A 22712-nucleotide genomic window follows, 5' to 3' on the forward strand; every position below is an offset into this window, starting at 1 on the left:
AGCTACTGCTACAGGAACTTTGGCGATCTTCACAGGTCAAAAGCCTACTGGACATGTAGGAGGACAATGGAAAGAAGTGAAGGATAAGCGTGTGAAGCCTGTCAATAATGAGAATTGTGTTCAAACAAAAACAGGACATGAGACAATGGCATTGACTGCTGCAACCAAGGAGAATCAGATGATAAATGTTTTGGCATTGGTGGAAATCGAAGATGAGCAGGCAGACCATGTTCAGATTCGGAATAGCTTTGTAGTTTTAGAAATGGAAAAAACTGATGACAATGAAGGAAATAATCTGATGTTGATAGGGGAAACCTCTGATGTCAAAAATAGAACTAACATGGAACCAAATGGCAATTTGATTGCAACTGCAGATGCTATTACTCAAATTCCAAACTATGATGCTCGTACAAAACAATTGTCAAAAGATGCAAATCAGTTAAATCAAAATGCTATTGCTTTTAATCTTTCTGCTAAAGAGAATGAGCATCAAAAGCATAGAAAACAAGAGTCCACAACACAATGGGCTAATAAGATCTTTGGAAGCAAGTTAGTTACCACGAATCACTCGTGTCAGGATATCCCATCTCAAGACACATATGGATCATCAGAACAAGTGAATGAGAAGGACAGACTAGCTCTGACTAGTGGCAAGCTTTGGGAGGATCAAGCAGAGGAGGATTCTGAAGAAGGAGAAATTCCAAAAGGAATTAATGAAGAAGCTGAAGCTGATCAGGAGGTCATAGAGGAGGAAGATCAAAGTGTAAATGATAATGCAGCTGTTGTAGCAGAACATACTAGAGCTCCAAACAGAGCAAATACTCTGTTTCAAAACAGAGAAAAGGTAAAAAATATACCAGAGGAGGAAAATCATGCTGCAGAATGCAGTGAAGCCAGGAAACAAGCAGATATAACAATTACAGACGCCTCAATGCACTTGGGCAAAAATGATAAGTTGGATGGATTAAAATGCATCGCTGAAGGGGAACAAGGGATGATTAAAAAAAACTGATAATCAAAAAGAGTTTGGTGATAATAGTAGGGTGAGGATACTCAAGTATAATGATTCCAAAGGCGTAATACCAAGCTGTCCCTCTCATGAATTGGCAAGACCAGTTATGAATCAAGAAAAAGAAGATGAAGACATTCTGGGAAATGGAAGAGATTTAGATGAGGAATCAACAACTCAAAACTTCATCAATGTGGCAAGAAAAGGTGATATCTCTCCAACTTATATAGCCAAAGTTAAATCTGCTGCAAAAGGAAAAAAAGGAAAGATTAACAGAAACAATTCTGGCATGCCTACTGTTGGGATCCAAACTCGACGAGGTTATTCTAAATCAAATACTTGTTAATGGATGCAATTATTTAGAATATTAGATCTGTCAATACGCAGCGAGCCTTTGAGAGGCTCGTAAAAATGAATAGACAACATGATTTCGATTTTGTTGGTCTCATGGAACCAATGCAGGATGGTTCAAAGCTAGAATTATACAGAAGACAAATAGGTTTTTCTCAAGCATTTTCTAACATTTCAAATAAGGTGTGGGCTTTCGTTGACGAACTGTGCGACGTCACAATTCTATATGACATGGAGCAGCAGCTGACATTACAAATGACTCATACAGAAACACGCATTGTCCAAAATGTTACTTTAGTCTATGCCAAGTGTGATGCAATAGAAAGAATAGAGCTTTGGGACTCATTATATGCAATGGAAACAGATATGGATGTTCCTTGGCTTGTTGGAGGTGACTTCAATGTCATATGGGATGATGAGGAGAAGTTTGGGGGACGTCCAGTGACTTTGAATGAAGTAGACGATTTCCGACATTGCATGAACACCTGTAATCTATTTGACTTTGGATTCAAGGGAAGTATATATACTTGGTGGAATGGAAGAGCGGAGGAAGATTGCATTTTCAAAAGACTTGACAGATGTATGGCTAACATTGATTTCCAACAAATGTTCCCTGGAATAGAAGTCACTCATCTGCCAAAAACTGGATCCGACCATTGCCCCATGTTGCTAAAATGTAACCTTGAATCGACTGTGATAAAGAAATCCTTCAGATTTCTCAATTTTTGGACAAAACATCCGACGTTTAAAGATGTGGTTAATGAAAATTGGAACACAGATTTTGAAGCAAATCCTTTCACTTTATTCAACCACAAAATGAAAAAAGTGAAAAAAGGACTGTCACAATGGAGCAAGTCGACATATGGAGATATTTTCAAGAAGATATCTAGTTTGGAAGAGGTAGTCAAGGTTCATGAGGCGCAATTTGAAATAAATCCAACTCGGGCAAATAGGGAAAGACTGTGTAAAGTTCAAGCACAACTTATCAAATTTCTTGCTCTTGAGGAACAAATTTGGAAACAAAAGGTAGGGATGGCTTGGTTCAAAGACGGAGATAGAAACACTAAATTCTTTCACGCTCAAGTCAACGGCAGAAGGAAGAGATTGCAGCTACGAGGGATTCAAAACAGAGATGGAATCTGGATAGATGACAATACTCAAATCGCAGAAGAAGCAGTTCATTTCTTTAAAGAACAGTTCCATGAAGAAAGATGCCCATCTGATTTTGAAATTATAGGTCATGTTCCAAAATTAGTAGGAACGGAGTAGAACATTCAGCTGATGAAGCAGCCCACAAAAGATGTGGTCCAACAGGCTACGATGGGGTTAAATGGAGAAAGCGCAGCTGGCCCGGATGGTTTCACAGGAGCTTTTTTTCATTCATGTTGGGATATCATTGGTGACGATGTCTTTAACATGGTCAAGAGTTTCTTCAATGGTATACAAATCTAGTTCTATTACCAAAGAAGAAAGATGTGCAAACATTTTTAGATCTACGTCCAATAAGCCTGAGCAATTTCATCAACAAAGTTATTTCAAGGGTCATCCACGAGAGGCTAGTTAGTCTACTTCCTACTCTTATTTCTGACGAACAAGCGGGGTTTGTAAAGGGTCGAAACATAGTTGAAAATGTGCTCCTCACTCAAGAGATAATCACTGATATTAGACTGAGATCGAAGCCCGAACCAAATGTAGTGATTAAACTAGATATGACGAAAGCCTATGATCATCTTTCTTGGTTATTCCTCACTAAAGTCCTGAGGCAAATGGGTTTCTGTGAAACATTTATTGACTTGGTTTATGGAATTGTGTCTAACAATTGGTACACCGTTCTCATCAACGGTCAGCCACATGGATTTTTCAAGTCTACTAGGGGCGTCAAGCAAGGAGACCCTCTATCACCAACCCTATTCATACTTGCAGCTGAGGCGTTTTCAAGGGCGTTAAATGATTTGCACCTTAATTTATACTTCTGTGGCTTTGGAATGCCAAAGTGGAGTCCAAAAATAAACCATCTAGCATACGCCGACGACACTATAATTTTTTCTTCTGCAGATGCTAAGTCGTTGTAGCTGCTAGTTGGGATTTTGGCAGCATATGAAAAAGCTTCTAGACAACTCATTAATAAGTCAAAATCAGCAGTCTACATGCATGATTCTTCACCTGAGGATGTTGTAAATAAGGTTCAAAGAATCACGGGTATTTGCAAGCAGGAATTCCCTTTCATATACCTTGGATGCCCAATTTTCTACACTCGAAGGAAAATGGAATACTATGATGGCTTGATCAATAAAGTCATGGACAAATTGCAAGCATGAAAAGGAAAATTATTATCGATTGGTGGTAGGGCGATTTTAATCAAACATGTCATACAAAGCATGCCTATCCATCTCTTATCGACAATGAATCCACCTTCATTTGTCATTAACAAGCTACACAAGATATTCGCACAATTCTTCTGGAGTAGCTCTATTGGTGGCAAAAGTAGGCACTGGGCATCATGGAGTACTCTATGTCGACCTTATGAAGAAGGAGGAACAGGTTTTCGATCTCTACACGATGTTGCAAAAGCTCTTTTTTGTAAGCTCTGGTGGAACTTCAGGACAAAACCAACTTTATGGAGCTCTTTCATGTCCCAAAAATACTGCAAAAAATTAAATCCCATTGTAGTACCTTGGAAAAAAGGTTCGCATGTTTGGAGACGAATGCTGGAATGTCGGGACATTATAGAACATCAAATTAGGTGGCGTCTGAAAATGGGATCTTCGCTTTTTTGGTTTGACAACTGGACTGGATTGGGAGCATTATACTTCAACACACCTGATGGCTTTTACATTGATGAATCAGTAAACAATGTTACTGATGTTATGCATACATGAGCTTGGGATGCAGACAAGTTAACCAACATTTTGCCTGGGGAATATGCAACACACATATTGACAATATAAAACCACCAGGGGAGCAGCAATTGCTTGACGTACCTTACTGGTGCCTTGAGAATGGAGGAATTTTTTCAGTGGAATCAGCGTGGGAGTATTTAAGGCAGAGAAAGGACACGGGGGCAGCATACATAAAGATGTGGGTAAAAGGATTACCATTCAAGATATCGTTCTTTATGTGGAAAGTATGGAAAGCAAAACTACCCCTAGACGACCATATGAAGAAAATGGGATACGCAATGCCTTCTCGATGCTGGTGCTGTGTGCAACCAGGAGAAGAAACATTACAACACCTTTTCTTTACTTCGTTTGCTGCAAAAAAAGTATGGTCATACTTCCTAATGCATGCTGGAATTAAAATAGAGGGACTGTCTATGCACCAGGCAATTGTGAAGTGCTGGACACTTACAGTAATATCAAGATTGCAGCCAATTTTTCAAGCACTTCCTACCATCATTATGTGGGAGCTGTGGAAGAGAAGAAATAGTTACAAACATGGGTAAATAGTGACGATTAGACGGGTGATTTATCAGGTTTCCACAACCATTCAATCGCTTGTTAGATTGAGGAAACCTGCAATGGCTAACATTCCTCAAAACTGGCCAGACATCCTGCAAATGATGGAACAGTATACGCCTAAATTGAAGGTTACTAAAGTCTTGTGGGAATTGCCAACACAAGGATGGATTAAAGTTAACTACGATGGGGCATCGAAGGAAATCCGGGCAGGAGCTCAATTGGATATGCACTTCGAGATGATGAAGGCAATATAAGTATGCATGTGGAAAGGTGATACATGACACAACAAACAATGAGGCAGAGGCATTGGCAATTTTGGAAGCTCTAAAATACTGTGAGGAGAAAGGATTCAACAGAATTATTTTGCAAACAGATTCGCTACTCTTGAAGAACGCTATAGAAGGATTGTGGAATGTTCCTTGGGTCATTACAGAATATCTAGAAGATATTGCAAAGGTCATGTCAACGATTGATGTGAAGCTGTCACATATATTGAGAGAAGGGAATTGCTTGGCTGACCATCTGGCAAATCAAGCACTTGACATGGGCAATGTCGAAGCACATAGTTTTCAGGAACTGGATACAAAAGGCAGGAGAATTGTCAATAACGACAAATTACAATGCCCATATCTAAGGGTGAAAGTTGCGAGACAATAAGGATGAGCAAGACAAATGAGATGGGGACAGCTGAAAGATTGCACTTTTATAATAACTCAGCTTTCTTTTTTGCAGGAACAGATTGTATGCCATACTTGTGGTTTGGAATTCAAAGGGTGATAGTTCTAAATAATGTCCATTATGTCGGAGCAAAAACGATAGTAAGCTCATACAGTTTGGCTCAGGAACATGAAGGATATCAGCTCGTGCACAAACTGGAAGTAAACATATACTGGACAAGGGCAATGGACAGGTGTGCTGCCAGAAATTCGCAGCAAATACACAATAAGACTCACAGTACAACAATCGAGTCATTGGTACAAGAAAATGGAAGACAAATCTGTGCATACACAGATAATGTTTGGGGCAGAACTGAGCAGGAATGTTTTAAACCTGTGGACCAGTCATGTCCAGAACTGTGGGAACAATGGAATGGCTCAAATCTGGGATTCGACCACTACTCAAAATTACAGGACCAATGCAGTAAATCGTGTAGAACCAATCGTACACAAAAAACATGGTACAACAATGTACAAGAGACAACACAATGCTTGTATGACAATAAAAATGGATGCTCATTTCACTCAAATGACAAATCTGGGCGGCTGCATTCATGTGAAGGAAGGAACAAAAGCAAATGTTGGGACACTCAAAGAACAGACAATATTCATGTTCGAATCCTTATGAAGGAGAACATGATAAAGCAGGGAGATATCACACGTACTGACCATACTTTGCTTCAAACAAGCTCGTCAAGCCAGATGGAGCAACAATACCAAGTATGTTGTATTCGTCGGCGGCTACTGAGATTACAAAGTATAATTTTCCAGATTATACATCATCACATTAGGCGCGTTATTAGTATACAAATTGTACTATCAATGATGAGTATTATACTTAACATTGGTAATAGGATTTATGTGCGTCTTATATTTTACTTCTTTCATCGTTCAAGACCACCGGAATTGTTGTAATAGTTGTAATTCTCTATTTTTACTTTTATATATATAAAATTAGCCCTAGGCACTTGCCTAGAGGATTGCCAAAAAAAAAAACTTTTCTTTGACCAATAATCAGCAAAACAGCAAATAATTTTAAGTAAATTTAATGTTTGTAGCATTATATGAACTAATCTTGAATTACATGGAAAGTGAATGCTCAATATGTTTGGGATCCTATGAAGACAAGAAATTGTTAAAGTTATGCCTAAATATTACCATAGATTTCATTCTGCATGCCTTGATAAGTGACTTGGTAATCGTTAAACTTGTCCCCTTTGAAGTTCTTCTATTGATTCTTCTACTAGCATTTTAAGTTGTCCGAATTGATACTCATCTACCTAAGTTATGCATGTAGATTCAAATTTCATCTCTATTATATAGGAATTGATTCAAACAATGACGATATTAAGATATAAACAATATAATAATGTCTTTTACTCTTGTAATTTGAATATTATCTATCCTTTTCTGGTTGTGGTTGCCTATTATTGATATTTTTCTTTATTTGTTTTATTTTCCTTATAGGACTCACTCTTTATTGTGATAGCTGCGTGTTCACACGCTTTAGTAACAAATCACTGTGTGGTAAGTACTGCTCTTCTACTAAATTTATTTTAACAAAAAATATTTTTCTCTTACCTTCTTCGTATTAAAGAGGAGGTGTTGACCAGAGCATCAAAAGTTTTTGATTTTGGAAATAGCATTCCCTCTGTCTATCTTAGTCGTTTGTCATTTATTTATTTTTATTATTGTTTTTGATGAGTAAAGAATTTACTCATTTTATTCATTTCAGGTCATCTCATCATACTTTAACTCTTTTCAACTAAAGGTAATTTATTATATTCAGAATCAATTATGAAATTTATATCATTATCTGAGTTGCTTTTGTTTGTGATATATGTCAGTATGATTAAACTTACATTACTTATAAGCATATCATTATAAGTAGCTAAAATTTTAGTGTTTTCCTTTTTAGCCTTAGTAATAAGAAAAATATCTTGGCAATAGATAAATTGCCTTAATGGTAAATAGAAACCATGAAAATGACCGGACTTTTGGAAAATCACATGCTGACAAAAGGGCTAGGAGACGCGAATTATATACATTGATACCATCTGATAAAAAAGAGGCCCTTTTGGTATGACGACGTGCAAACAGAGCTTAATTAAAAAGACGACGGCCTACTGAATCTTCAATTAGTATTGATGCAGCTAACGCATCAACCTCTAATGCTGGCAATGTTTCTACCAACCAAAGTTCTCTTATTATAAAAGACCCATTGCCTTTTTCAAGGAAAAGAACAGGTATGACTAAAAATCAAGCTTTATTTAAACTACATCTACTAAGAACAATAGTGATTATCTTTTTTTTGGGTTAATAATCTACTCAATACTAGAGTCTTCATATGCAGGGAATGTTTTCACAGAACCTGGTTGTTCGAGTTGTATGCAAGCAGAAAATACTTATGTTAAATTAAAAGAAGTACCGAAATGCCAATTTTGTGGAGCAAAAAAATTTGAATATGAACCGCCTGCATTCTGTTGTGGTAACGGTTCTATTCAACTAATTTCACATGAAATGCCAACAGAGTTAAGAAACCTTTATTTGGGAAATAGTGAGGAATCAAAACATTTTCGAACTTACATTAGAACATACAATAACATATTTGCGTTCACATCCCTTGGTGTAACTTATGATAAAGAGCTAGCAAAAAGAAATATGGTATCTATACATTCCGTATTCAAGGGCAAATGTATCATTTCATAAATGACTTGATACCAACTGATCAAAAAGGAAAAAACCTTCAGTTATACTTCTTTGATAGTGAAAATGAAGTGAGAAATCGAATGGCATGTTCAATAAACTGAATGAAGATATTGTAAAAAGTTTGATGAATATACTAAAAATTAATCCATACTCAATGTTTATGAAATCCTTAATAAATATTCCACAATTATCTAATTTCTACATTGCGCTTAAGAGTGATGCTGGTTTAGATCAACGAGTATACAATTTACCAACTGTATCAGAAGTTGCAGGTATATGGGTCGAACAAGATATCAATAATTCTATTCCTGCATCGCATATCCGTATATATACAAAAAGTGATAGAAGTCAGTTGGTTAATTATTATTATGGTTGTTATGATCCATTACAATATCCATTATTGTTTCCTTACGGTCAAAATGGATGGCATTGTGGTATTAAGAAAATTAAGCATTCTACTGGTAAATCAACACTGCGAATATACTGTGAACATGAACAATTACCGAGTATAATGAATATGTGTTCAATTGATGGATTACTCGATGGAAGCTGAGGTTATGCAAAAAGGAAAACGAAAAAGAGACAATGTTTCTTGTCGTGAATATTATTGTTACAAACTTCAAATAAGAGATGATGAAAATATACTTTTACATGCTGGAAGATTATTTCAACAATATATTGTGGATGAATGGATAAAAGTTGAAACCCAAAGATTAGACTTTGCAACTTTCAATCAGGATTTATTCAGATTTGATGTATTAGGTGGGCTCTTAGATATTCTACGATGTGGGGAAAGAGAAGCTTCACAGGTTGGAAAACAAAAAATACTCCCACTTAGCTTTACAGGAGGCCCAAGAGATATGCGTCGAAGGTATATGGATGCTATTGCATTAGTGCAATGGTTTGGAAAACCAGATATATTTTTGACTATGACGTGTAGTCCTTCTTGGCCTGAAATAAAAGAAAACATTCTGACGATAGATGAAACACAAAATAGACCCAATTTAATTAGTCGAGAATTTCGAGCAAAACTAGAAGAGTTGAAAAAGGATATTCTCAAAACACAAATATTTGGTAAAGTCGCAACATTTATGTATACAGTGGAATTTCAAAAGCGGGGACTTCCACATGCTCATTTTCTTATAAGACTTGATGAGGAATATAAATTACTAACTCCTGAAGCATATGATCGATTTGTATGTGCTGAATTACCGGACAAAAAAAAAAATCCTACACTATATTCACTTGTTATAGATCATATGATGCACGGTCCATGTGGAGAATTAAATCCAACAAATTCTTGCATGAAAATAAAGGGTCATTATAAATTTAAGTATCCAAAGGAGTTTGCAGAACAAACAACTAAAGGAAAAAATTCATATCCAATTTATCGAAGACGAAACCCAGGAAAGAAAGTGCAAATAAGAGGACACCTTCTTGATAATTCATGGGTTGTTCCTTATAATCCATATTTACTTTGTAAGTTCAATTGTCATATGAATGTAGAAATTTGGTCTGATATTAAAGTTGTTAAGTACATTTATAAGTATATTTACAAAGGACATGATAAAATTGCATTTCATATAAATGCTAATGATACAAACATAGAGATAGATGAAATAAAGCAATACCAATCTGCTAGGGGGTGTCACCACCTGAGGCTGCATGACGTATATTTGCTTTTCCTATTAGTGAAATGTTTCCAGATGTATATCATCTTCAGCTTCATCTTGATGGACAACAACTTGTTTCCTTCAAGAATACAGACAATATTAGTAAAATTGTGAACAATCCTATGGTTAAAAAACCAATGTTAACTGAGTTTTTTTTAATGAATCAAGAAAACAAAGATGCTATGGACTTAAATTTATTATATCGAGAATTTCCAGAATACTTTGTATGGTCAACAACAGACAAAACATGGACACGTCGTCAACGAGGAAGTGCTATTGGTCGTGTGGTGACATGTCATCCAACTGAAGGGGAAAGATACTATCTTAGATTGCTTCTAATGAATATGAGAGGACCAAAATCATATAAAGATTTGCGAACTGTAAATTGAGTACAATGTAAAACATTTAGAGAAGCTGCAGAAAAAAAGGATTATTACTTTGTGATAATAATTTGGTAGAATGTATGTCTGAAGCGGTAAGTTATCAAATGCCGTCCAGTTTAAGACAATTATTTGCTATGTTATTAATATATTGTAATCCAACTAATCCAAGAGTACTATGGAAAAAATTTGAAAACTCAATGTCTGAAGATATAAAAAAAAATTCGAATATAGATACAAGAGAAATCTGTTACAAAGTGTTAAACCATATTAACAATATTCTTCATTCAATGGGTCATGATATTAATGAATTTGAACTAATTTCAGAAATAATAAAGCCATCTGCAGCAACAAAAGAAGCTAAAAATGTTGATTTCGAAAGAAACATCATTGTTAGCGAAGAAGATTTAATGTTAGAAAAAAATTAAACATTAATCAAAGAAGAGCTTACAATATGATTCTTGACAAAATATTTTCAAATAGACCAGGGGCATTCTTTATTGACGGCCCCGGTGGAACTGGTAAAAGCTTTTTATATTGTGCTTTATTAGCTACTGTGAGGCACAGAGGATTTATAGCTTTAGCAACTGCAGTTCCGGAGTTGCAGCTTCACTTCTTCCTGGAGGTCGAACTGCTCATTCCCGCTTTAAAATTCCCATTGATGTTAATGAGAATTTCATCTACAATATTAGTAAGCAAAGTTCATTAGCATCTTTGATACGAGATGCAAAACTAATTGTATGGGATGAAATTTCAATGGCAAAAAAAGAAACAGTAGAAGCATTCGATTTGCTTTTAAGAGATCTAATGGAAACTAATATAATATTTGGTGGAAAGTTAGTTGTCTTCAGTGGTGATTTTAGACAAACTCTTCCCGTAGTTCGTAGTGGAAAAAAGGAAGATTTTATTCGTGAAAGCTTATTGTGCTCTAAAATTTAGAATCAACTTGAAAAATTACAACTATCAGAGAATATGCGTGCGAAAACAGATCTTGCTTTTTGTGAATATTTAATGAAAATTGGTGATGGAAAAGAAAGACAAAATGCCTATGGAAAAATTGAAATTCCTCATTCTCTCATTATTCCTTTTACTTCTGAAAAAGAATCGTTGAATATGCTCTTCCGAGTTACTTATCCTGATTTATACAAATGTCATTCAAATACTTCTTTTATTACTTCTCGTGCTATTCTAACAACCAAAAATGATTTCGTTGATGAAAAAAATGACATGCTTCTTGCTCAATTTCCAACCACCAAAAAATTTTACATTGCTACTGATGAGACAATTGATCCAAAAGATCAGTGTGAGTATGAAAATTTTTTGCACACTTTAAATCCTGCTGGTTTGCCTCCTTACAAATTAGCTTTGAAGAAAAATTGCCCGATTATGTTATTAAGAAATTTGAGTCCCAGTGAAGGTTTATGCAATAGAACATGATTAATATGTAATGATTTTAAAACTCATGTCATTAGTGCAACAATATCTAGCGGCAATTTTAAAAATAGACATGTATTTATTCCGCGAATACCACTCATGACATCAGAAGATGAAAAATTACCTCTCCCTTTTAAAAGAACATGATTTCCAGTTCGATTATGTTTCACCATGACAATAAACAAAGCTCAAGGTCAAATATTAGATTTTGTGGGTATCTATTTGCGGGAACCTGTTTTTTCTCATGGTCAATTGTATGTTGCTTTATCAAGATCCAAAAGTTCTAATTGTGTGAAAGTATTAATTAGACCACCTATAGCTGACGGTGGTGATGATCACTCTACATATAATATAGTCTATGATGAAATTATTAAAAAAGCCTTTTCCTGACCATATGCTATAATTTCTTATGGTAAATCTAATTATAACTTGATTTTTTTCTATATTCTTTCATTTATATTAAACTATGTCTATTTTTATTGTTAATGTATATTGTTATACTAATATCAATATGTTGTAATTGCAGGGTTAATTCCATTATGGGTGAAAGGTTAACTATCAACATGATCACTCCCAATACAGAAGAATGGACATGTAAGATCCAAGTAATTGATAAAAGTCGTCCCAAAGACAACAAAGAGAAAACCAAAAAATATCAACTCATGACTTTACAGGATGAAGAGGTATTCTTTTTTAAATTCACAAATTTGCCAACAATAATTGAATTAATCCATTTTTTCCTCATATACTAGAGATTGCTCATATTAAAATTTTATATATTTTGCTGGTATAATTTTTCCCAATTTATTTGAATATGATTAAAATCTAATTGTATCTTATTTTCTTACAGGAAAATCAAGTTCAGACCATCATGTTCAATGCTGATATAACGCATTTTGAAGATCTATTTGATCCTTTCCACACTTACTTGGTGTCAGTTGCACAAGTGAAGGAGTCATCTTATTTATATGCAAATTCACTAGAACAATTGATAGAAGCACCATTGTTGAGCCAATTGAAAAGGTCACTCCTCCTGAGGATCCATTACCTCCGCCAACGTGGCTAACTATCACAGCCTTTGACACTTTCGAGTATCAACCTAAAGAATCTGAATTTGATATTTAAAGATTTAATTATCTATATTTGTGCATATACAATCCATTTGTTATACCTTCTCAAAAATCTTTTTAATATTACGACACAATGATTTTCATAATATATTAACTTCTTGTTTTTTTTTGGTTTAATGCAAGATGTCCTTGCTATTGTGATTAAATGCGGCCCTTCAACATATGCTGCAAATGGAAGAAAAATTCAAGAATTTATCATTATGGATAAGCAGTAAGGATATACCTCCTCCTATTCTTTTCCTCTGTTTCTTTTGTTGTTCCTTATCTTCCTTCACCTCTTCCTCCTCCTCTTCCTCTTCAACCACCTCTCTTTTTTCGGCTGTAGCTACTAGTTTTCTCTTTTTGTGGCAAAAAAAGATTGCATGTGATTCAACTATGATGTTGTTTTTGCAACATTTTAGTTTGAGATTATATTTCCATATTGTAGTATTGCTGAGTGGTAAGAGGGTGAAGCACTCGTACTCTTGATATATGGTTCTTGTTAAATCAAGCACACATAGAAACGAAAGCTTCAGGCTAAAACTCAGGATAGTGGTTTTATTAGAATTCTTGAAAATGCAATGTGTGAAAAAGAACATCTTAGCCATTAGGTTGTGACTTCGTGCATTACCGTAACCAAATTAAAGGTGTAACTTCCATCTTATATTTTCGTAGTGCCAAAATTTTTCTTAGGGAAACATGGCTTTCTTTTATTGAAATATGTGGACATCCTTTTTTTGTCTAAGCTAGATATTTGTTATTGTTCACAATTTTATATTAACCTCCTAAGCTTAAAGTATATGTGACGTAACTTGGATGCTTGATTTTTGTGATTGCAAAGTAAAATATTTCGTTATTTGTTTCCCTTAGCACTTGACTTCTTTTGTTTTTGTAACTTAAATATTTGGGAGAATTTATTTATACGGCAGATATTTTACTTTTTCAGTTTTTTGTTTCTTCTGAATTTACATTACCTTGTAAATAAAGAATGTCTTACATTTGAGGTTTATTTTACCGTCCAAGTTCACATTTAGCTATTACTTTTTGTTACGTTTACTTGACTTCCTTTCTACAAGAGTATGTTGATTGAAACTAATGACCAATTATATCAGAATATAAATATAAATCATCAATATTATGAATTGTTGTCATCTCTTGCTCATTTCATATTTCTTCTATATGCTTTAAGTTTTGGGTTTGTGAATCATTTTACAATTTCCCATGGGAAAGTCTGATAGCAAATATTGTATTTTCTTTATGTGACTTCAATATAGTATTTGAACATCTTCTATTCATTGTTTACGGGAAAAAACAACAAAATTCACTCTCTGGGAAGATTTCATTGATCTTTATGGGAATAAACTTTTGAAACAACTAAATGAATACCCAGTTATTCTTGCTAGATAAATTGGTAGATCATCATCAGGTATTAGTATTTACATGATTTTACCTTTTTCCTTTTCAAATATCAAACAATGAAATCAAATCTTAATATTTGAATGCATGTAGGATCATCGAACAAATTTAGTGGGCTGACGAACAAATTTAGTACAACAATCTATGTCAATCCTCCTTACCCACAAGTTGTTGAGTTGAAGTCATGGTATTATGCATGTATTTCTTTGTAAATTATGCATCTGTAGAAGCATATTGTTGATATAATACATTAATATATACAAGAACAAATTTTTTAGATTTTACCTACCTTGTAGGGCCAAAACAATTGAACCAATGCTTAATGCATACAAGATGAAGAGTACATCTTCCGCAGGCTTCGTTATAGTGGTTCCCTTTGAGGATGAAATCATAGCTATTTCCAATATCCAAGCGCAACCTCAAGTAAGAACAATATAAATTATATTATTCTATCGAAATTTAAATATGTTTTGTAGTCACAAAAAAAATGTGGCATTCTTGAATTATATAGGGGCAAATATTTTATGTCGAAGCTGAACTTTCTCTGCCAAATGAGAACCAACGATTTTGTGTGTTAACTTGTTCTGACTGTAAGCAATTGTTCATGAGATCTTTCTCTCGGAGGACAATTTATTGTACAAACTGTCAACGATCCACTCATCTAATTCCAAGGTATAAATGCTACTAGATTCTTCTATATGACTAATGACTATTTAGAGTTTACAGTTATTTTATTTTTATTCATCTAACCAAATATTTGCTATACATTATAACATATGTCAATTTGAAGTTACTGTTAGAGACAATAGTGGTTTTGCAACAGCCATTATTTTTGACAAACCTGCAGAGAATGTTATGCCTCAGCTCAAAAGAAATTTATGACATCTACCATGTGAAGGTACATATTTCATATTACTAATAGCTTCAAAAACATACAAATGGCAAAATGTGACGACCCGGCCAGTCGTCTCATGAGTTACCGCTCCGTTTTTCCTTTTTTCAGCTTCTTTATGCTTTATTGTCCGTATCTTGTATAATAGAGTTGATTTGGAGTGGTTTTGATAAGAAATGAGACACTTAGTCTCTTTTAAGAAGGCTTAAGTTGGAAAAGTCAACCGGACGTTGACTTATGAGTTAGAGGGCTCGAATGTGAATTCCGATAGTTCGGTTAGCTCCGGGAGATGATTTGAGACTTAGGAGTGTGATCGGAATTTATTTTGGAGGTCCGGTGTAGAATTAGGCTTGAATTGGCGAAGTTAGTAGTTTGACGAATTCCGGTTGATAGGTGAGATTTTGATCCGGGAGTCGGAATGGAATTCCGAGAGTTGCTGTAGCTTCATTATGTGATTTAGGATATGCGTGCAAAATTTTAGGTTATTCGGACGTGGTTTAGTTGGGTTTTTGATCAAAAGCGTATTTCGGAAGTTTTAGAAGAACTTAGGCTTGAATTTGAGGTAATTCGATGGTTTTGGTATTGTTGAGGTGTTTTGATGATTGGAACGAGGTTGAATAATATTTTAGGATGCGTTGGTGTTTTTGGTTGAGGTCCCGGGGGCCTCGGGTGAGTTTTGAGCGAGTACGGACATCCCGGAACTTAGAAAATGGATGGGGCAGTCATTTGTGCGCGGGGCGCGGTCCTTTTCGCGCTGGGCACGGTCAAGTGACGCGGCCCGCGGTCATCAAGACCTGCAGGTCATCGGTCCAACTTCGAAAGCTCATATCTTTTGATTTACAAGGAATTTTGAGGTTACTCAAAAATGAATGTTGTAGCCCTTTGTGTTTAGTTTCCAGAAAGGTAAAGATATCGCAATTTGGACATCTGTAGAAAAAGTTATGGCCAAAATACTAAAGCCTGTCACTGTAGAGGAAGGCCTGTGCGGCCGCGGTTGTGCTTGCGCAGACCGCACTGGCTTGCGCGGAACGCAGTCGTTTTGGTGCGGCCCGCGGTATCTGACACCTGAGGGGTACCTATAAATACGAGGTTTTGGATTTTATTTAATATTTTAACCTAGAGAGCTCGAATTTTGGCAATTTTTCGAAGGTTTTTCAAAAAATTCATTGGGGTAAGTGATTTTAACTAAGATTTGGCTAGAACACATGAATCTATCACTGAATTCATCATTTAATTCGTGATTTGGGATGGAATTTGGGAAGAAAATTGTGAAACCTTTCAAAAATGTAAAATGACGATTTGAAGGACAAAGTAGTATCAGAATTGGATAATTTTGGTATGGTTAGACTCGTGAGGGTATGAGGATTCTGAAAATGTAAATTTTACCCGATTCCGAGATGTGGGCCTGGGGCTCGGGTTTTGCTAATTTCGAGATTTTTGATATTTTTCGAATGTTTTCGCTTGGGATATGTTCCCTTAGCATATTGTGACCTATTCGTTTTGATTTTTGATAGATTCGACGCGCGTGGAGGCGAATTTGAGGGGTAAAGGTGTCGCGAGCTCGAGAATTAGCCAGTTCACGGTGAGTAATGGTTGTAAATGATGTCCTGAGGGTTTGAAACCCCGGATTGCACATCGTAGTGCTATATTAAGGCAAGATAAGCGCTGAATGATGAGTGTGGGGTCTTTCACTACTGGGGATTGTGACTTGGTCCATCCCGATTGATGATTTTACCGAATATTTGACTGAAATTCAATTGTTATCATCATGATTTCGGCTGATTGTCATATTTGGGCTTCGTGCCAACTATTTGAACCCTTCGGAGATTTTTATCACTGTTTCCTCACTGTTTGACTTATTATTTGAACTCAGTCCTGTTGATATCTACTGTTTTACAAACTCAGCCACTTTTACTCAGATTTGAAACTTAAATGATATTTCTACATCATGTTTTGGGCTGAGAACAACTGTTTTACTAATGCCCAAGGGGCTTGTGATGATTTTTGGATTGAGTGAGGCCGAGGGCCATATGTGAGGATGTAACGACCCGACCGGTCGTTTTGAGCTCCGGCGCGTCATTCAGCAGTTTGAGGCCATGAACGGCTTCATCTCAGGTATATTGACTTGTGTGTATATTGTGAAAGTTAGTACTTTAGAAAAATTTCATAAATTTGGGTTGGAAGGCATTTCAGTGTTATAGATGTCCGTTTGGGATTTCGAGTCTGGAAATAGATCCGTATGGTGATTCTGGAGTTGGGAGCGCGATCGGAAGTGAATTCGGATGTCCGGAGGTCATTTTGAAGTCATTTGACTAAATATAAAAATTTGAAGGTTTTTGAGAAAATTCGACCGAAAGTGGAAATTTTGATATCGGGGTCGGAATGCGGTTCCAAAAGATGGGGCAAGTCCGTAACGTCGAATGTGACTTGTGTGAAAAATTTCAGGTCATTCGGACATCGTTTGGTTGGGTTTTTGATCGAAAGTGTATTTTCGGAAGTTTTTGGAAAAATAGGCTTGAATTCGATGAGTTTTGGGTAATTTGATGTTGTTTGATGTGTTTTGATGATTTGAGCAGGTTTTAATGATGTTATAAATTATGTTGGCATTTTTGGTCGGGGTCCCATGAGGCTCGGATAAGTTTTGGAAGAGTTTTTGGAAGATTTTTGTCGTTTTGAGCATAAGCATGTAATGATCCAAGGGTCAATTTTTAGTTCTAGAGATCCAAATTTGATTTCGAGACTTTCAGAATTTAAATCATGAATTATAGGACTGATCTGGAAATTTTGGTTTAATTTCATCAAGTCGCGATTGGGTTTTTGACGTGAAATGTGAGTTAATTGTTTAACGAGCGAAATGGGTATTGAACTGGGCAAACGAGCTCCAAATTGAGTTTCGATTGAAGGGTTGTGTTCGTATTATTATTTGTGACTCATAGGAATAAGAATCGTCTAATTCCGAGTTTGTATGATGGAGTTAGAGCCTTTTTAGTGAAAATAAAAGCTGCTGTAATTTCTGCTGCTAAGCTGTCTTTGGACAGCAATGTGCAGTCGTGGAGCGTACTTCGGAGACCTATATCTTTTGATCTACATGGAATTTTGAGATGATTCAAAAACAAAAGTTGTAGCCCTTAGTATCTAGTTTCCAGAAAGCTAAAGAAATCGTAATTTGGACATTTGTAGATAACGTTATGATTGATTGAAGATGACTGGTGGAGCAGTTTCCCCAGAAATTTTCTGATTTCATGGAGCCGATTTAGAAGCTCATATCTCGGGATATATAAAGAGCTATATGGTTTACAATCTATAAAATTAAAGATCTTTGAGTCTAGTTTCTAAATATTCAAACCGTTTGTCATTTGGATATTTATACAAGACGTTATGGGTGTTTAAACAGAAGGTGTCCGACAAGGAACAATTTTAATAGGATGTACAACTTGTATAGCACAAGTGCAAGGTATAACTCGACGAAGCACAGGCAGATTCTTTTAAACACGGATTTGGCTTATTTCTTTCATTTCTTTCATTTGTCTTGGATTATTTTGGAGAGAATTTCAAGGGGGATTTCATCAAGCATCAAAGGTGAGTTGTTTCTACTTATTTTCAAGTTAAATACATGGATTAGAGCTGAAAACTCAAGTAATTTATGGACAAAAATGGTGGTTTAGGGCTTGAAACTTAAGAGAATTAAATGGTGATTTGAGGGGTCAAATGAACTCCGATTTTTGTGAATTTGGTATGTATAGACTCGTGGCAAGATAAGGGTCGTATTGATGTAAAAATTTCTGAATTTCGAGATGTGGGCCCGGGGCTCGGGTTTTGCTAATTTCGGGATTTTCGACATTTTTCGAGTCTTTTCGATTGGGTTATATTCCCTTAGCCTATTGTAACGTATTCATTGTGGTTTTGACTAGATTCGACGCGCGAAGAGGTCGATTCAAGAGGAAAGGGCATTGCGGACTAGTCTACGACCGGTTAGAGGTGAGTAATAGATGTAAATGCTGTTTTGAGGGTTTGAAACCCCGGACTTTCACATCGTAAAGCTATATTGAGGCGTGACACGCACTCCATGGCGAGTGCGGGGTCGGATACTATTGCAGATTGTGACTTGGTCCATCCCGTGTGATGTTTATACTATACTAGTGATTGATACACATACTTCATTGATATTACTGGGCTTGATGCCATGTTTGGGGCCTTGTGCCGATTTGTAAAATCCTTCGAGGATTGATATTACTGCTAAGCATGATTTGCATATCATTTAATTTCAGTCCAAGGTTTTAAATGATGTTTTGCAAACTCAGCCATAATTCTAAATGTTGAAAACTTAAATGATATTTTTAATTGTATTCCGGGTTGGGATCTTCTGTTTTGTAAATGCACAAGGGTCTTATTATATTATTTTCTGGACTGATTATAAAGTGACTTGAAACAGTGGTAACAATGACACTGTGTGATATACTTGAAACAGTGGTAACAATGACACTGTGTGATATACTTGAAATAGTGGTAACAATGACACTGGATGATATACTTGAACAGTGGTAACAATGGCACTGTATGATATAAATTGGTCAGGTAACAATGGCTGACCGGTCAGGTAACAATGACTGACCAAGATATTGCGTTTGGGCTGTAGGAGCCCCTCCGGAGTCTGTACACACCCCCAGTGAGCGCCGTCGACGATAAATAAATATGGATGGCTCGGGCTGCACGCCGCAGTGGGTACTGGAATGTACCATCATATGCATTGCATTGCATTCATGTATTTGTATTTATACTGGTGTTTAGCTGCTCAGTTCCATATGTTGTTGTATATTTGGATTTTAGCTTACTTTGTGTATTTACTGGATTTTCTTATCTTCGGACTGTAGTTACTTTTATTACTCACTGGGTCGGAGTACTCACTTTACTCCCTGCACCTTGTGTGCAGATCCAGGGCAGTCTCAGGCTCAGTAGATCCAGTTGATCAGCAGATCCAGCCTCTGGGAGTATCGAGGTAGCTGCACGGCGTTCGCAACCATTGATCTTCTCCCTCTTATCCTATCTCTTTATTTCCGCATTATCAGACTTTGGATATACCGTGTATTAGGATGATATTCTGTATTCTAAAGGCTCAGATTCGTGACACCGGGTCCTAGTGAGATTATATTGTGTATTTTGTTAAAATCTTCAGTACTTTAATCTTGCTTAATTGATATTTTTTTCCCGCTATTTTTGATAAATTGGGTTAAGTGTTGAATAATGGTCGGGCTTGCCTAGTAGTGTGCTGGGCTCCATCATGACCGGGATTTGGGTCGTGACAAAGTTGGTATCAGATCCTGGGTTACTTGGTCTCACGAGTCATGAGCCGGTTTAGTAGAGTCTCGCGGATCGGTACGGAGACGTCTGTACTTATCCTCGGGAGGCTGCAGAACCTTTAGGAAAACTTCACATTCTTGAATTCTTATCGTGCGTCCTCGATTCAGCTTGAAAAGAAACTTTTGAAATTCCTTCCGCGTGATCGTATGCACCAACGGGCGCTCAGTATCAGATGTGTCTCGATGGCTTTTGATTCCCCGATCGAGGGGCGAGGTGTAATCTCTGTGAGTTTGAAGTTAGACCAGTCAGGAGGACTTGAGGCCAAATCTTTGCCAATGGCTTGAGCACCGAGGTGCTGATTTTGTGAGCAAGTGTTTTGAACTCATATGTTCATTATTGTCCTTGTTAGCCGGAATGGCGGTTGGATATCCACGTGATGAGTATGTTAGTGTTGCGAGGTGTATTTGTACGACTTGGTGTGGCGAAGAAGCCTACTGGATAGTAGATGAACTATTAAGTGATTCGTTTCTTATTGTGATTTGTTGAGTAGCCCGAGTTATGGGCGCGTGAAGAATATTTTTCGTATCTCCTAGTTAGATAAGTCTGGGAGCTGAGATCGCTTCCGTAAATGTATTATGACGAAATCGTTGAGTCAAGGAGACCACCTCGAAGGTTGAAAATATTAAAGGAAGAATATGTTCCTACTTGGTTGAATAGCCCAATAATGGAGGGTTGAAGGGTATTTTCTATGTGTTATGATTCAAATAGGTGCAACGCATGTCCATGTATCAATTTAGATTTATGTAATTGATATGCATTGTGATGCTTTATCAAGTTGTGGATGTGTTGTTAGGATGATTTTGGTGATTCTTTGGCAGGTGGATAGAACCAATTACAAAGGAAGCTCTGCCGAAATTTTTGAAAAATTTAGGACTTAGTAAGTGGGCATAGCTGTTGTGTGAGTAAATGCAAGAATTGCAGAAGAGTTAAAATTCCAGATGATTCGTGTTTCCACGAGCTTATGATGGAGTGAGTTTAATCTCACCATGATATTACGACAACAATAGAATATATGTGTTGTGATCTATGGCTTTGAGCCAAGTTGGGGAGCTTGCTGTTGATTAGCTGATTGCACGGTTTATTACCTGCGTGAATTCTGGTTATTGGCGTATTGGTGGGTTATTGCAGCTACGGAAAAGGACCATGAGTGGTAATTTGAGTAAATGAATTGTTGGATGCATGCTATGGTTAGCCTTATTGGCTCATGTTCAGACTTGAAGGAAGATTCATGATTTATGCCTCGTATAGGTGCAGGCTTTGAGGGAAGTGATCCCTCTGGGTGCTTTATCGAGAGGGTATTCATATGTTATAAAATTCAGTAGAGTTGGTTGCATTCGGGGCCAAGTTAGAGCTGGGTGGCTCTCAATAGCGGTCCTAGTTAATTCAAGAGGTAAAGTGTGGTGCCTAATGATTTTGAGTCTATAAGTACGGTTAAGAGTCAAGCTTTTGAAGCAGCTTATGAAGAAAGGCACAGAATGTTCTATGATGTTTTGACTTGCGGTGTAGCATTTGAGAGACATGAAATGGTCATGGTATTTGAGACAGCATGGTCTCGTGATTTAAGGTCACTCGGGGTGAGTTTGGTTGAAATAAGTTAGGTGTTAAAGGGAGATATTATTATTTCTAAGGCAATCAAGGATAAATTGGAAGGAAGTAGATTGATTAGCCATAGTTGAGTTGGTATACTGGTGTCAGTGATCGGTTCGTCCAGCGTGATCGAGTTATGCATGTGAGGCTTGTCGGCCGTAGTGATTGATGTTATTCTGAAGCATGCTTTTGTTAGGGCCTATTATGAGTAGGCGGATCCCAGAAAGTGTTATGGTGGCTTGGACAACTACTTAGAGATTGGCATATTCGACGATTATGAGGATTCGTCTGTATGCTGCTATAGTTCTCCTGAAGTGAGTTAAATGGAAAGTCTTATATGATGAAGTATTAGCCTATCGGCGGTTCCAGAGTTGTGATGGAAATCGCGTCTATCGTATATTGGCACGTGAGGTGCAGTGAGTGGTATGGAATTTGAAGTAAGGACCAAGGTTGCAGTTTGGTCAATGACTGTGATGTCACGATCTCGGATGAGCAGTATATGAGTTTCAGTGTTTTGAGTAAGATGGGTATTGACGTTAGTATCACTTGAGGTCGGTGTTCTGTGAGAAAGGCTTTGCATCCTGGTTAGGGATTCTTGATCGCTTTTCAGCGTTAGTGCA

The 22712-nt window shown here is 36.6% G+C and overlaps 1 protein-coding gene across 11 annotated transcripts in view; it reads left to right on the forward strand.

Annotated features, from left to right (window-relative positions):
* LOC107772267 (uncharacterized) overlaps window positions 1-22712 on the forward strand; it is a 29741-nt gene that overhangs the window by 2194 nt on the left and 4835 nt on the right. Inside the window, exons 2-12 of one of the 11 annotated variants that reach the window (XR_012702443.1) lie at window positions 7002-7061; window positions 7270-7305; window positions 12257-12413; window positions 12581-12821; window positions 12984-13071; window positions 14552-14678; window positions 14767-14927; window positions 15046-15153; window positions 16662-16729; window positions 19059-19125; window positions 20078-20325. Coding sequence is in view for 5 of the 11 variants with exons in the window: in XM_075237588.1 (XP_075093689.1) it covers window positions 8774-10030 (1257 nt within the window). In the remaining 6 variants the exon portion in view is untranslated. Of the gene's footprint in view, window positions 1-7001; window positions 7062-7269; window positions 7306-7687; window positions 7781-7887; window positions 10127-12256; window positions 12414-12580; window positions 13072-14551; window positions 14679-14766; window positions 14928-15045; window positions 15154-16661; window positions 16730-19058; window positions 19126-19783; window positions 20054-20077; window positions 20336-22712 lie in introns of those variants that run through there. The other 10 variants (XM_075237592.1, XR_012702445.1, XR_012702447.1 and 7 more) reach the window with 10 other exon arrangements.

This window comes from Nicotiana tabacum, chromosome 18, assembly GCF_000715075.1.
Source record: "Nicotiana tabacum cultivar K326 chromosome 18, ASM71507v2, whole genome shotgun sequence".
NCBI classification, from domain to species: Eukaryota; Viridiplantae; Streptophyta; class Magnoliopsida; order Solanales; family Solanaceae; genus Nicotiana; species Nicotiana tabacum.